The sequence below is a fragment of the Parambassis ranga genome, chromosome 14, assembly GCF_900634625.1.
Source record: "Parambassis ranga chromosome 14, fParRan2.1, whole genome shotgun sequence".
Taxonomy (NCBI): Eukaryota; Metazoa; Chordata; class Actinopteri; family Ambassidae; genus Parambassis; species Parambassis ranga.
Genome location: NC_041034.1, coordinates 7,746,002 through 7,758,280, shown reverse-complemented (window position 1 = coordinate 7,758,280; position 12,279 = coordinate 7,746,002). Strand labels below are relative to the sequence as shown.

At 40.5% G+C, this 12,279-nt stretch overlaps 1 protein-coding gene across 1 annotated transcript in view; it reads right to left on the bottom strand.

Annotated features, from left to right (window-relative positions):
• Window positions 1-967: 967 nt before the first annotated feature.
• The window catches only part of kctd16b (potassium channel tetramerization domain containing 16b), a 60,016-nt gene continuing 48,704 nt past the window's right edge, over window positions 968-12,279 (bottom strand). Inside the window, exon 2 of the mRNA XM_028421803.1 lies at window positions 968-1,796. Coding sequence (XP_028277604.1) covers window positions 1,333-1,796 — 464 coding nt within the window. The 3' untranslated portion in view covers window positions 968-1,332. The remainder of the gene's footprint in view (window positions 1,797-12,279) is intronic.

Sequence of the window (12,279 nt, the reverse complement as noted above, 5' to 3'; positions counted from 1 at the left end):
ATTATCCAGCAAATGCTTTAGATAAATAATAATCAAGCTTGTGGAGAAATTAAATTGTGCTCTTTAGCTGTGCACTTAAAAAATAGCTGTGTCTTCCATCTTTGTTTCTGTAACCACATTGCAATACATCCCCTTGACTGTGACAGATGCTGTGGAGTACATAAATGAATATATGAATAATGGCTCATTTTGGCTGAATACATGAGCAGCTTGTCTTTGTCAGTAACCCAAGAGCTTCATTAGTTACTGTAAACAAGATTCACCTCTATCAGCTCTATCACCGGACCTTATCATCAATAACTATTGATTAGTCTGTCAACAGTGAGCGTAGAAAGCATTCGTCTGTGTTGACAGGGTTCGCAAATGCAGCAATCCTGTCTCATTCCTGTATTTACTGTCGGTGTCATATTGAGCTCAATTGATCCTTTCGTTGGTCTGAATATTGGAATGAGTGTATCTGAGTGCTCTCTTTGTTTTAGGCTTAAAGGCCTATGAGTTGTACAAGATGGGAAAATGTGTGTGTATAATGTCTGTATGTTTTCACATAGTAACCTGGATACTGGTACTCTACATCTAGTCGTCGTAGCAAAAAAAAAATGAATGTGATCCAGGATTTGATACATTTTGGGTATATAACTGATATTTGGGAAGGGATTCACTTCAAATGCAGATGAAACTATACCTCCTCCTGCCTCAGAATTCTCCAAATGTTGCCTAAAAGTAAAGTAATCAACCCAACCATTTGTGCCACCCTGGCAGCAGAGATCTCTGGGTGTATTTTTAGTGAGAGCACTGTCGGAACCGCATGAATTATTAATAGGTCCCGATGCTGATTTATCTGTGACCTCTAGGCCACCTGGGTGCAAACACACACATACATAAACACACACATTCACATACAAATTTAGTGTTTGTCCTTTTTTTGGGAAATTGAAACTGTGGCTCCTGTGATGGATTTTTGTGCAGTCCAGTAGCCATCAGTAAGCCTTCAGTGGGTTGATTGGTTCATGGACAATGTCTTCAGCCACTTGGTCCTCTGGGATAAATTAGTCAAAGCTCCGAAGCATTCAGCAAGCACATCACAGCACGTACCTACAGTACATACAGTAGGCCTAAACTACATACACACACATACATACTACATACGCCAATAATAGAAGTCTGTTTTTTAGGAATCTTTTTAGATTCTGTGCCAACCTTCTCTGGCAAATGTGAAGATTCCCCAGAAAGTTTTGTGTTATCTCCCTTTTGTTGCAAAAATCATGATCAAAAAACACGTAAACTTGATCCTTGGCCTCATGTGTTTGCTCCCCATCTGTGGTGTTTCCTGGCTCAGAGGCGGTACTTTCTCAGCAGGTCGGCCTGCCACATATACTTCCTCTCAGGGAACCTCTCTGGGATCTTGATCTTGCGGAAGTCTTGAATGCACTTTTCCAGCTCCTCCTCGACTGTTAGCTTCTCTTTCGCAGGCCTTTTCTTGCTGGTGCTGGTGTCGCGGGAGCTGGCTGTCAGAGTGCGCAGCAAGTCACTCTTCCGTCGCTGCTCAGACTGCTGGAGCATAGCAACGGGGCCCTTTTTCAGTGGCCTGTCCAAGGTTTGGACGTTGGCGTGGGGGTGGGACTGGCGACTGACTGGGCCGCAGATGACGGTTCCCTGGGGAGAGCTGGCCTCAGACTGGCTTTCAGAGCTGGAGGTGGAGAGTTCATTAAACGAGGTGCCGCTCTCGCCTTCACCATCCCCTTTATGGTTCTTGCAGCAGCAGTCACATGGAGGGGAGGACCAACGTGATGGACCACCTGGAAAGAAGGAGAGGGAGCTAATATTAGATTCTGTGCAGAGCTACTTCATCCACCCTTTCTTTTTTGTGGACCCATCATCGTGGAGTGGAAAACGAGACAGTGGGACAAAGAGAGGCACAAATTAGTCAGACAGGAGAAGAAAGGCAAAGTAAGAAGCACTAAAGACTGACAAAGAAGAAAACTCAGCAAGTGCCAAATGACTATCACCTAGAACAAATGACATGACATTAGGGACAACTGGCTTGCCTCCAGTCTAATCACAGAGTGAGTTGGCTGACTATGTGACAAGCCTGTATTGTTCAGAGAACTACCCTCATAGATCCACGCTGTCACATGAAACAAGTGGGTGAGCAGAAAGCAGACAATGAAGGTACAAATTCATACATTGCACTTGCATTTGCATAAAACACTGTAGGCATTTGTAATTGGAATGGAAACGGAGACTATTTATTACTGGAAGTAAGTGATTGACGGGTCAAGGTCATGCTTAGCTGTCTTAGCTCTTAGCTGTGCTAAATTTTATTTTTTCCCTTTATTAAATTCACTTCCCCTGTTGTGCAGTCTTATGACAAATCCAGGTTGTGTAAAATTGAGGCATTCCGGTGTGTTGAAGTGTTGCACTCATTGTGTGGAACAGGGTCCATCTCTGTAGGAAAGTTTCTGGTGAGCTGTGCTCCCTCAAACATGTAGTCCATGGCTATTAGTAAACTTCTGTTTTCCCAGACCTGCAGCTAACACTGATCAGCAGTATGTGTCAAGAAAATCTTGAGTATCTCAGTGTTAGTGTGAGGTTGAGCCAGCTCTCCGAGAGTTGGGGTCTCAGCCAATAACAAGACAGAAGCAGTGATCCACAATAACTGCTGAAAGAAAGCAATTGCCCAGCCTAACCTCTGTGCAGGCTGAGAGCATCATCACCACACACCAGCTCAGTGCACGAGGAGGCCATTTATTTTTCATGCTAACCTCCTGAATAATTGAAGGGGTATCTGTTGCTGATGGACTTCTCTCTGTTTAGTGAGGCAAGAGATCAAAGCCCTTGAGGCCAACAAATACATACACCCCCCCCCCTTACTGATTTTAAGTCCCGCCCCTCGGAATCTACATCCACACAGGAGAAGCTGACAGGCTTCAGATTCCCATGCATCTTCATCTCTTCATCAAGTTCAAATAGTACCATTGTTTCTTCTGCTGAGCTTTTCACTTCAAACAACTGTAGACTATAAATAACTCTGCCCAAAATAAATGCCCTTCTGCTTTTAATTCCCTTTATCCTCAGCAGCATGTTTGGCTTGTTTGTAGAGAGACTGCAGAGTAGAAATCAATTCATCTGACCAATATTTGTTCCGCTCATAAACAGCCAGCACACATCGTAACTATCTTTATGTGAGTATAAATAGAAGACATATTTCTTGGACAGCTTTGACACACACACACACACACACAGAGCTGCCTGCTATATGTGAAGTAAGAGCTTGCCTGTCAAATTCATTGACAGAAAAGAACAGCAACACCCTTTGTCACCAATCACGGGATCTCTTTTAATTACCCACAGCATTTACACTTTCAAAAGCACAAGCACACTTCTATATATACAATAACAGATGAAGACTATAAATGTATCATTTGTGAGCATAGACACACACAATTAGGAATGCATATAAAGCTTAGATAAACAGGTGTAATCACGCAAGCAAGATGGAGAATTTAACCCTTCGATAAGTGAAATGGTGTCTCCTCCGGGGACTTTGTTAAGGGACACATGAGTTAATTTATGTCACTTTGAGTGAATAGGTGGCCCTCTGATCAATGAGATGCAAACTCGTAATTGCTGGTATGAAAAATGGCTCCCAGACTCTAGAGAACTGTCAAATCAGCTAATAGCCAATCCGCCTGTTCAAATAAAAGTAACACGGTAATGGTGGTATAGCAAATATCCCACACAGCCTTGTCGTGTGTGCGTCCATGTGTCTGTACATTTGATATATGACATTCTGATTAAACATTGGCGTTTAGTAATTACAACCACCTCCGTTTAGTTCTTCATCCTTTAAGCCTTGACAGTGACATGCGGCTTTAATTTACAGGTATTGTGAGCAGCTATTAGCTTTGCTAATGTTAAAGACTACTGGGGAGGGATCGGATTTATCATTTTGACCAGTTGGATTTCCTGTCAAACTTGTTCCTTCATGACAAATTGGCTGGCAAAATATTTAATTGAGGACTTTAAATTTTGAGCGTCGATAACTGAGATTTGTAAAATAAATTAGGAGCATCTCCTCATTCTCATCCTCACCAGTGATACTGTAATTATGTTCCCAAAAGGATCAGTATGCAGTGTCGATGATTCATAGCAACACATCGTGTCAGAAGTAAACCAATTTTCGCTGCTAATTGAAGTGAAAAGAAAGTGTAAACGTTTAGACCTGCTTCCTGCATTTTCTCATTAGTATTTACACTGCGTGGTTATAATGTCATGCTAATTGAGGTGAGAATTAAATTGATGTTTACATTATGCTTATTCAGTTTTTACCTCTTATTTGCTCTCTGCTTGAACTAATTTATGTTGTTTCTTTCTTTATTACTCCTGTCAAGTAATTGAGTGTTTTTTTTGTGCATCACATGAACTGTGATAATTGTAAAAAGGTATACATTACAGTAACCTGGACCTTCCATCAGGGTGACCACATTCACATTTACACTTCATTTTCATCACTGAATGATTCATTTTGGCAGCGTGGTTTGGCGCTTCAAAATTTACACTGATGGAGGTGTCATAATTAAAGGTCAAGGTTTCGCACTTTGAAAGGGTACAGTGGCTACACAAACTGTCTGATTTTAATTACACCGTAGAGGAATGAAGCATATTGTTACTGAATGTCCCAGAGGACTCTTGGATCCATCACTCAGGTGGAAATTTGTAATTGAAAGTTGGCTTGTTCTACTTGACCTGAGGTCATTTAAAGTGCAAGAACTGTGATAAATGTCCCTGCATCATGCCAGAGTAATCCACTTAGCAGGGCACTGACCATGTGAAGGAGCTTTTTAAGTGATTTGACATAATATGGAACAAGGATCTGGTGTTTAACAGGTAACACTTATATTCACACAACTCATTTCAGAGACCTGGAAATCAACCTTTTATCTTGTAGGAGATATATAATTGTTAGAAAATGCCTGATTTTCTACTTGTTGTCATAGATGAGGTACAGTATCTGTTTATACTTGGATCCTGCATGACTGTGATATTCATTGTTAGACCAGTCAGGAGATGCTTTAGGAAGAGGGCCCCTTCTTGTCACTCACTCCCACATGCATGTCAGCATTTTCGGAATGATGTACTGTAGAATAAATCACTGGAGGCAAGGAGGAAGGTGCACTTGTAACAAGAATGTGTGCCAGTCCTGTATGTATGCTTTGGAACATATGGCACATTGGTTGGTTTTTGGTTTTATTTCTAAAGTAATTTCAGAGTCCATTCGATCTCCTCCATTATTATATCTTGATGAAGATTATCAGTCATCCAGGTCATTTTTATTCAGAAGGTTGAAGCAAGGCAACTGGACTTGTAGAGTTTTCTTGAAGACATGACACGCAGAACTGATGAATCTGCTTGGAGGACAATTCTACAAGTCCGGTTGCCTAGCTCAAGCCTTATGAATAAATTGTATAGAGCAACTCCTGTTAAGACTGTGTTCGGCTGAAGCAAGCACCTCTAACCTATGGACCTACATATGGAGTAATGTAGTCTAAAATAAATGTCTAATATTGTATTTTATTCAAACCTATCTTTTGATATAGCACTTGCGTGTGTGTTTTTCTGCATGTGTGTGTAAAAATAAATGTTATCTATCACATGTGTAGGTCTAGAAGGTGCAGCATTCTCTGCTGTCATGTGAGAGTAAGGTCATACTTTCCTTCAGGGTACACTGTGTGTTTGTGCACACAGGAGCCCTTATATGTACATGTGAGAGCCTGATGTAGGTCAGTTTGTGTGCATCACTATATCCATCTTGGATGTGTGTGTGCCTTTGGTCATCAGTCAGTGTGTAAGTGACATTGGCCTTGGAACTATTATCTGTATGCTGTTGGGCAGAAAAAGGGATTCTGGTGTCAGGTGGGGTTCCCATTCTCGTCATCAGAGGTGTCAGACTGTCGGCCATGCCTCTGGTCAGCATCTCACACACACACGCCATTGGTCTGTGTGCGTGTCTGTGTGAGATGAATTATATGTGCAGCGGTTGATTCATGTGATCTGGTGGTGTTGTTGTTTTTTTCAGGCAGGTTGGCAGGAGGTCTGACTGAAGTCTAATGACTGTCACATGCTATTACACACACACACAAACGCACAGCGCCTCCTGACTGCTGCTCCGGGCTCTGATGTATTGATCTCAGCAGGAACCTCCACAACTTGTATTAGCTCTGACCAGAAAAGGCCGAGTCACAAAACACTAGTGGGTAAACAGAATAAATACTCTCATACATACATCACTAGCTTTTCCATCCCTGCCTTTAATCCATCTATACCTTCTAATTATGCAAAGGTATGTTCAAACGTCCCTCTGTGTAGCTCAACATCATCATATTTCATCATGCTCTGATGCTCTGGGCGGTGCCCTGTTAAAAGGCATTTTGTGCCTCACATTGAGGGATGAATGCTCCTTTATCCCTCTTTATCGTTTGCTATGATGGACAGTATCTGACCTAATTGTAACCATGTTATTGATTAAATTAACCACAGCAGTTCACAGCCTTGAGGTACCCCTGACTGAGAACATAAGCAAATTGTTCACTAACAAAATCTTTAATTGTTTTATCATCTCTTATTTAATTAGTACAGGTTGTTGAAATCAAAGAGACTTCCAAACATGCCTTTTGGCAAATTTTGTGGCTTGATTCAACTCCGTTCTTCCCAAAATATGGTTTGGTGAGTCCAAACAGACTCAGATATTTACCTCATTATGTCTGTTTGGAGGTAAAAAAAAAGAAAAATGATGTTTTCTTTTTGAGCTGCAAGCAAAACAGAGGGAAGCAACCACAGGAGTATTTGGTGGTCATACTAACATGAAAGTACTTTTTAATGACTCTTGAGTGGATAGATAAAGACATGCAGAACATTTTAGAGTAAAAAGCCATCTTCTTCATGTCTTCATATTTTATCCTCTGTACTTTCTTCCTCTTCCTGTGCCTTTCTCTTTTCCTCTCCTAATGCCTGTATCGATGGGTTGGCGCATCAGTGGAAGTGTATGGACGATTGCCCTCTGATTGATTTCTGTCATACAGCCTCTCAGCACTGGGAGGCTGTTCACCGGAGATAAATGATGTTGGCACAACAAAAGCAAATAAACCTCTTCTATCTATCACTCCCTTTTCTGTCTGTTTTTTCTCTGCCTCCCACCTCAGCTCTGCTGTCTGCATGTCTCTGCTGCCGTGTCTTGCTCTCTGCCTCTTCCTTTCTAGCCTCCTTCTCTGTTTCCTTTGTCTTTTGTTAATATTAAGCTTCCCATTTTTTCTACCGTTTGTATTCTCTCTGGCTCTCAGCCCTCTTTATTTTTGTCATCTTGTCAAGTCACCTCCCTAAGAAGTTTGAATTTCTTTCGACTGAGATTATCCTATATGCTCTCAGACACAGTTATATACCACTGAGGCTTATTTTGCAATTCTTTTTGGGTACTTGCCTTACCTCAGCCTGCTCATCTTATCTAATTCTGTTCAGAAATGATGTTTCATAAGAGGTAATTTTGCTTGAAAAGTCAAACTAAAGTGCCTCATGGTTGCAGCCATTTTTCTTTTGTGATGGATGACTCCTTGTATGAACAATGAACACTGGTGCGAAAAGGGAAGACTGACGGACACTCTTAGCAAGTTTTAGAAAATGACTCTCTAACCTGATTTTTCACTTACAAATGCATATGTGTGGAAAAAGTGTGTGGAAAATCTTTGCAGACAATCGTAGAAGCTGTTCTTGTGCAGTATGCCTTCAGTCTTTGTATATCCAGTGTGTGTTGCCAGAATATACTGTGAAAATGCACCCAGGCTTACCCAAGTTCTATGACTCAATAACACTGTTTGTCTGTGTCTCTCTTCCCTATTAATGCCATTGTCCACTGCATAAGAATGGATTAGACCATACCATAGGACATAAGGTCTTTGTAAATGGCTGTCATGACAATAAAACACCACAAGGATAACGTGTAAGCTACAAGCCTGTTTGTATTTTTGTATTAAGCCTCCCTACACTGCATAAGCCTGTAATTGTACACAGTTCCTACCATATTTAATAATCAGAAGACAAGGGGCTATAACTGATGTGACTTACCAGTGCATTTTAAAACTGAATTGCTAATATATCTCTACCCCCCCCCCTCGGTTTGCTACAATCATCAGGAAAGTTGAGCTGAGTGTTCAGACTACCCAAGTAAAAACAAAGAGTTTTTTCCTCCTCTGAGTATCAGACCGATCTGTAGCACCATAGAGAATCAATCAGAAAAGATGGAAAATGAGACTCTGGCTGTACTCTGTGCGATTTTCTGGGAATATGAGTCTATTTTCTGGTTGGCATCACTGTTATGAAATGGATTTTATTTTAGTTCAAAAGCTCAGACAAATGCTCTTTGGGTCCAGAAAGTCAGTCTTCTTTTCAGTGTCATCAGAGAAGGTCTCAGTGTTATGACACAAAAAAAGCAATCCTTATACCCTACAGCTTATAGGTTTTCATATATACTACTTATTGTTTTTCTAAAATATATTTTGGTTTACTAAATATAGCGTTTTAGTGTTGATAGTATTGATTTGTTTACTACTACAAATGGGTACAAATGTGTTGTAGGTTTTTTTTTCCTAAAATGCAGTTTACAAATACAGTTTTCTTTCTACAGTGTCTTCATTATGTTTATATGATATAATCTGTTTTTTTTTTTGCAATTATCCTCACAGGCATATTTGCAGCTGAAAAATTATTTATTGAAGACATAAGCTTATTATATTTACAGAAGAAAAGTCTAATCTGGTAATTATGTCTCTTTCTGTCTCTCTCTTATCTTCGAAATTATGAGATCCTTCATTTACAAACTGTGAATGTTTAATAAATAATGAGAGATCATGATCTTGTAATAGAGGCATGCTCCACAGAAAAAGGGGAGGGGGGCCCTCTATTTCCACTCACAGTAGTATATGTTCCAGTGAAACTGAATTAGTAAATATTGTTTTAAATGCAAAGAATAGACAGACTTAGATGGCACCAAATGATGTTATTTGGTTTTAGCAGTAGTATATTTTATCATGTATTTGCCCCTACTTATTTTCCACACACCCTCCTCTATGGAGAGGTCAATAGAACAGCAACTAAAGTTGGCAGTGATTCAGCATCTTGCCCAAGGACACTTCAGTTTGACAGATTCTGGTCAAGCCTGGAGTGTGAACCTGCAGCAGCCAGCATGCTTTACATCTGTCTGGATTTCAGCTGCGGGATGAAACGTGGTGGTCAGATATTGATTAAACTGTCCCTGGCCCTGAGAATGAGTTCTCGGCAAAGTTGTCAGCTGTCAAATGAAAATTCAGCATTATTCAGAATGCAAGAAGCGTAAAAGCAGATTGTTGGTCAGAGCTATATTTGCAAGGTTGGCATAATAGATAACAAGAATGAAACGTTTCTTCTCCATGCCCCCCGCTCCCTCCTTTTCCCTCTCTCTTCTTCTGCATGTGTCTCTGATAATGCAGCATTATTAGTCCCTCACAAGGCGGCGTGAAATGATGCATTTGAGTCTTCAGCCTCTTAAATCAGCCCCTTCTTTAATGCCTGTGTTTTCTCACCCCTGTATTTAAAGACAGTATGTCTTTTGTTAGTGGGTTTCTGCACTCATGCATGCTTTGTTTTGAGTGAAAAAGCCTGTCTTCCCCACAAGCAGGTGTTACATTTCATTTCAGAGAGTGACACTACACGATGATGGGAGTTTCCATTTCAGGCGGCACATTATCCCCTCTTACTGATTTTTCAGTCCCTCCATTTCCAACACTTTCTGTCTCCCTGTTGTAGAGTGTCTGTAAAAATCTTGTCAGTAGTGTGTAAATCATGAACCCACATATTGTCTAAAAATGTATGCAACACATGCTGGAGTGTAGGATTCAGCATATGCTACAGAGGCGCACTGGCAGGCTCTTTCTTTAGATTACAAGGGAGATTTTGGCAGAAACTTAGTTACTGGCACACATTATTATTCTCATTTGAATGTTTGAAGCTGAATGCATATTAGTAAAAGGGGGTGCATATGAGACAAAGAACGCTTAAAGTGTTAATTTTTTCATAAGATTGTGAATAGTTTTTGCTGCATGAAGGAAATGTGCAATTAATGCCTGTCACAGACCAGCAGTGCTCCGTCCTCACATGCACTAATTGTAACAATGGGGACTTGGGGGTATAATATTACAGAGTAGCTGTGCTGATGCTGATTCAGGCACCGTTAAATTTTCCTCTCGAAGGCCAGTCTCACTGATTACTAATCAACCCTCCTCCTCTCCAAATGTTCAAAAAAAAGTTTTGGAGTTTCTTTTTTAACAGACACCAGCCTCTGTTAGCATTCATTAATAATACTTGGGCAGATTATTACTTTCAAACCACCATATCCAGACTGCTCTCTTAAGCATTCATCATGATGCAAATTAATGAAAGCACCAACTCCAGTCTGTGTCTGCCAGCTCACACTGAGTGCCAGACCATTAGTGCTCATACTGTTGCTGTTTATATTTACCCCTTTAATTTGGCTGCTTATATCAATACATATAGACAGATAAATGAATAGCTTCATGTAGTTTCCCATATGTTACAATACTTAATAGCCTTATATATGTTAGAACTCCATTAATATCTAGTTTTACGCCTGCCAAGATAGGGTGACTGGTGAGGTTGTGCCTGAAAGTAATGGTTCAGTTTCTGGCCTACAAGTGGGGCTTTTTATCCATATCCATTCCACTGAACAGCCATTCAAGTAGCTGACAGCTAACTAGCTGCCTGACTAAAATTGACCACCCTTACCCTAGGACATGGATTTGTCAGTCACCCTTCACATGTAAAAACGATTACTCCCACATATTTCAATCATGTATTGGCTGTTGGAGGGTCAGTTATTTTATCCACTATTAAAGTAAAGATGTCAATCAATACACATACTTTCAATTTACCAATCCAACAAAACATAAAATACAAGTGGACAAGAGACAACCACCTCACACCAGCAGCAGCAGCAGTTGTTGGCAGATTGTCATATCATTTGTACACATTTTTAAGGGCACTTTTCTCCCAGGTTCCGCTGATTGCACATATTCACATGTGAATGTTACTGCAATGCCCCCTGTGGGCAAAACACAGGTGATTAATGAGAACCTATGACCAAATGAGTCTTTAACGGTGAGAAAAAACAGAGTGTTTTTTTGATGTAAAAGCGACCGAGTGAGCAGCCTGAGGCAGCACAAAATGTTGGCAAACTGCAGCAGGCAGACACACATTAAAAAAAAGAATAGACCACACATACAGTACAGTGCTGCGTTAACAATAAATAAACTCATAAAGGACCTCGAGAGTTGAGGTGGATACACAGAGGAAAAGTGTGAATGTTTGTGCAATGTGTGAAGACACATGTACACACAGCAGTTATGTATCCTGACATGTTTGTGATAATAAAAATACATACTGCGTATTGAGGCTGACACGCACAGATTCCATTGTACCGTGTCCACTGATGAGTTATCTGCAGATGTCTGGACAAACAAGCCGGCTGTAATCTGCAAACAATTGCATGAGCATTATCACTGCCCAGCAGAGCACTCACCAGCGCACTATCTCTGTCACACACTCATTTTCTCTGTTTGTCTGCTATACAAACACACACAGGTTAGAAAGGCTACTTTCAAAATGTAATTGCTTATAGATTACTCTTTGTATTTCTGACTCTATGCTGATGCGTTCAGTTACATCCAGACGACTGCTGCTCGCAAACTTGAGGTTAAATGGCACTTCATTTCATTTTGATTTCATCATTATCATAATTTGCAAGAATGATCATTCATTTTTCATCTATTAAAAGATGACTATTTTTTTCCTCATTAGCAGCAGCATCAAGCCTTTCTGGTCTGTCTTTCCTTTTCTCTCTCCCTCTGGTCATCATCAGTCTTGCTCAGTTTCCATCCGCTTGTTTCATTCATTCTCAATCAGTCTTTGTCTCCCAAATCTGTCATCTGACCCCTCTTACGCCTCTCTGCCAACATAATGGAGTGCCTTTACAGACTTTTCTCTTGCTCTTTCTTTAGTCTGGCTCTTTTTTTATACTTATTTTTCTCAACATTGTACTGCTACTTGTTCTCTCTTTTTCCATCCACCCCTTAGTATTCATGCCTTCTCCTGTGATCAGTACCCCATGTGTCAGTTACACATACTTGCAGATTGGGCTTAGATTTAACAGTAAGTAGGAAATATTCGCTAAGAATTCCA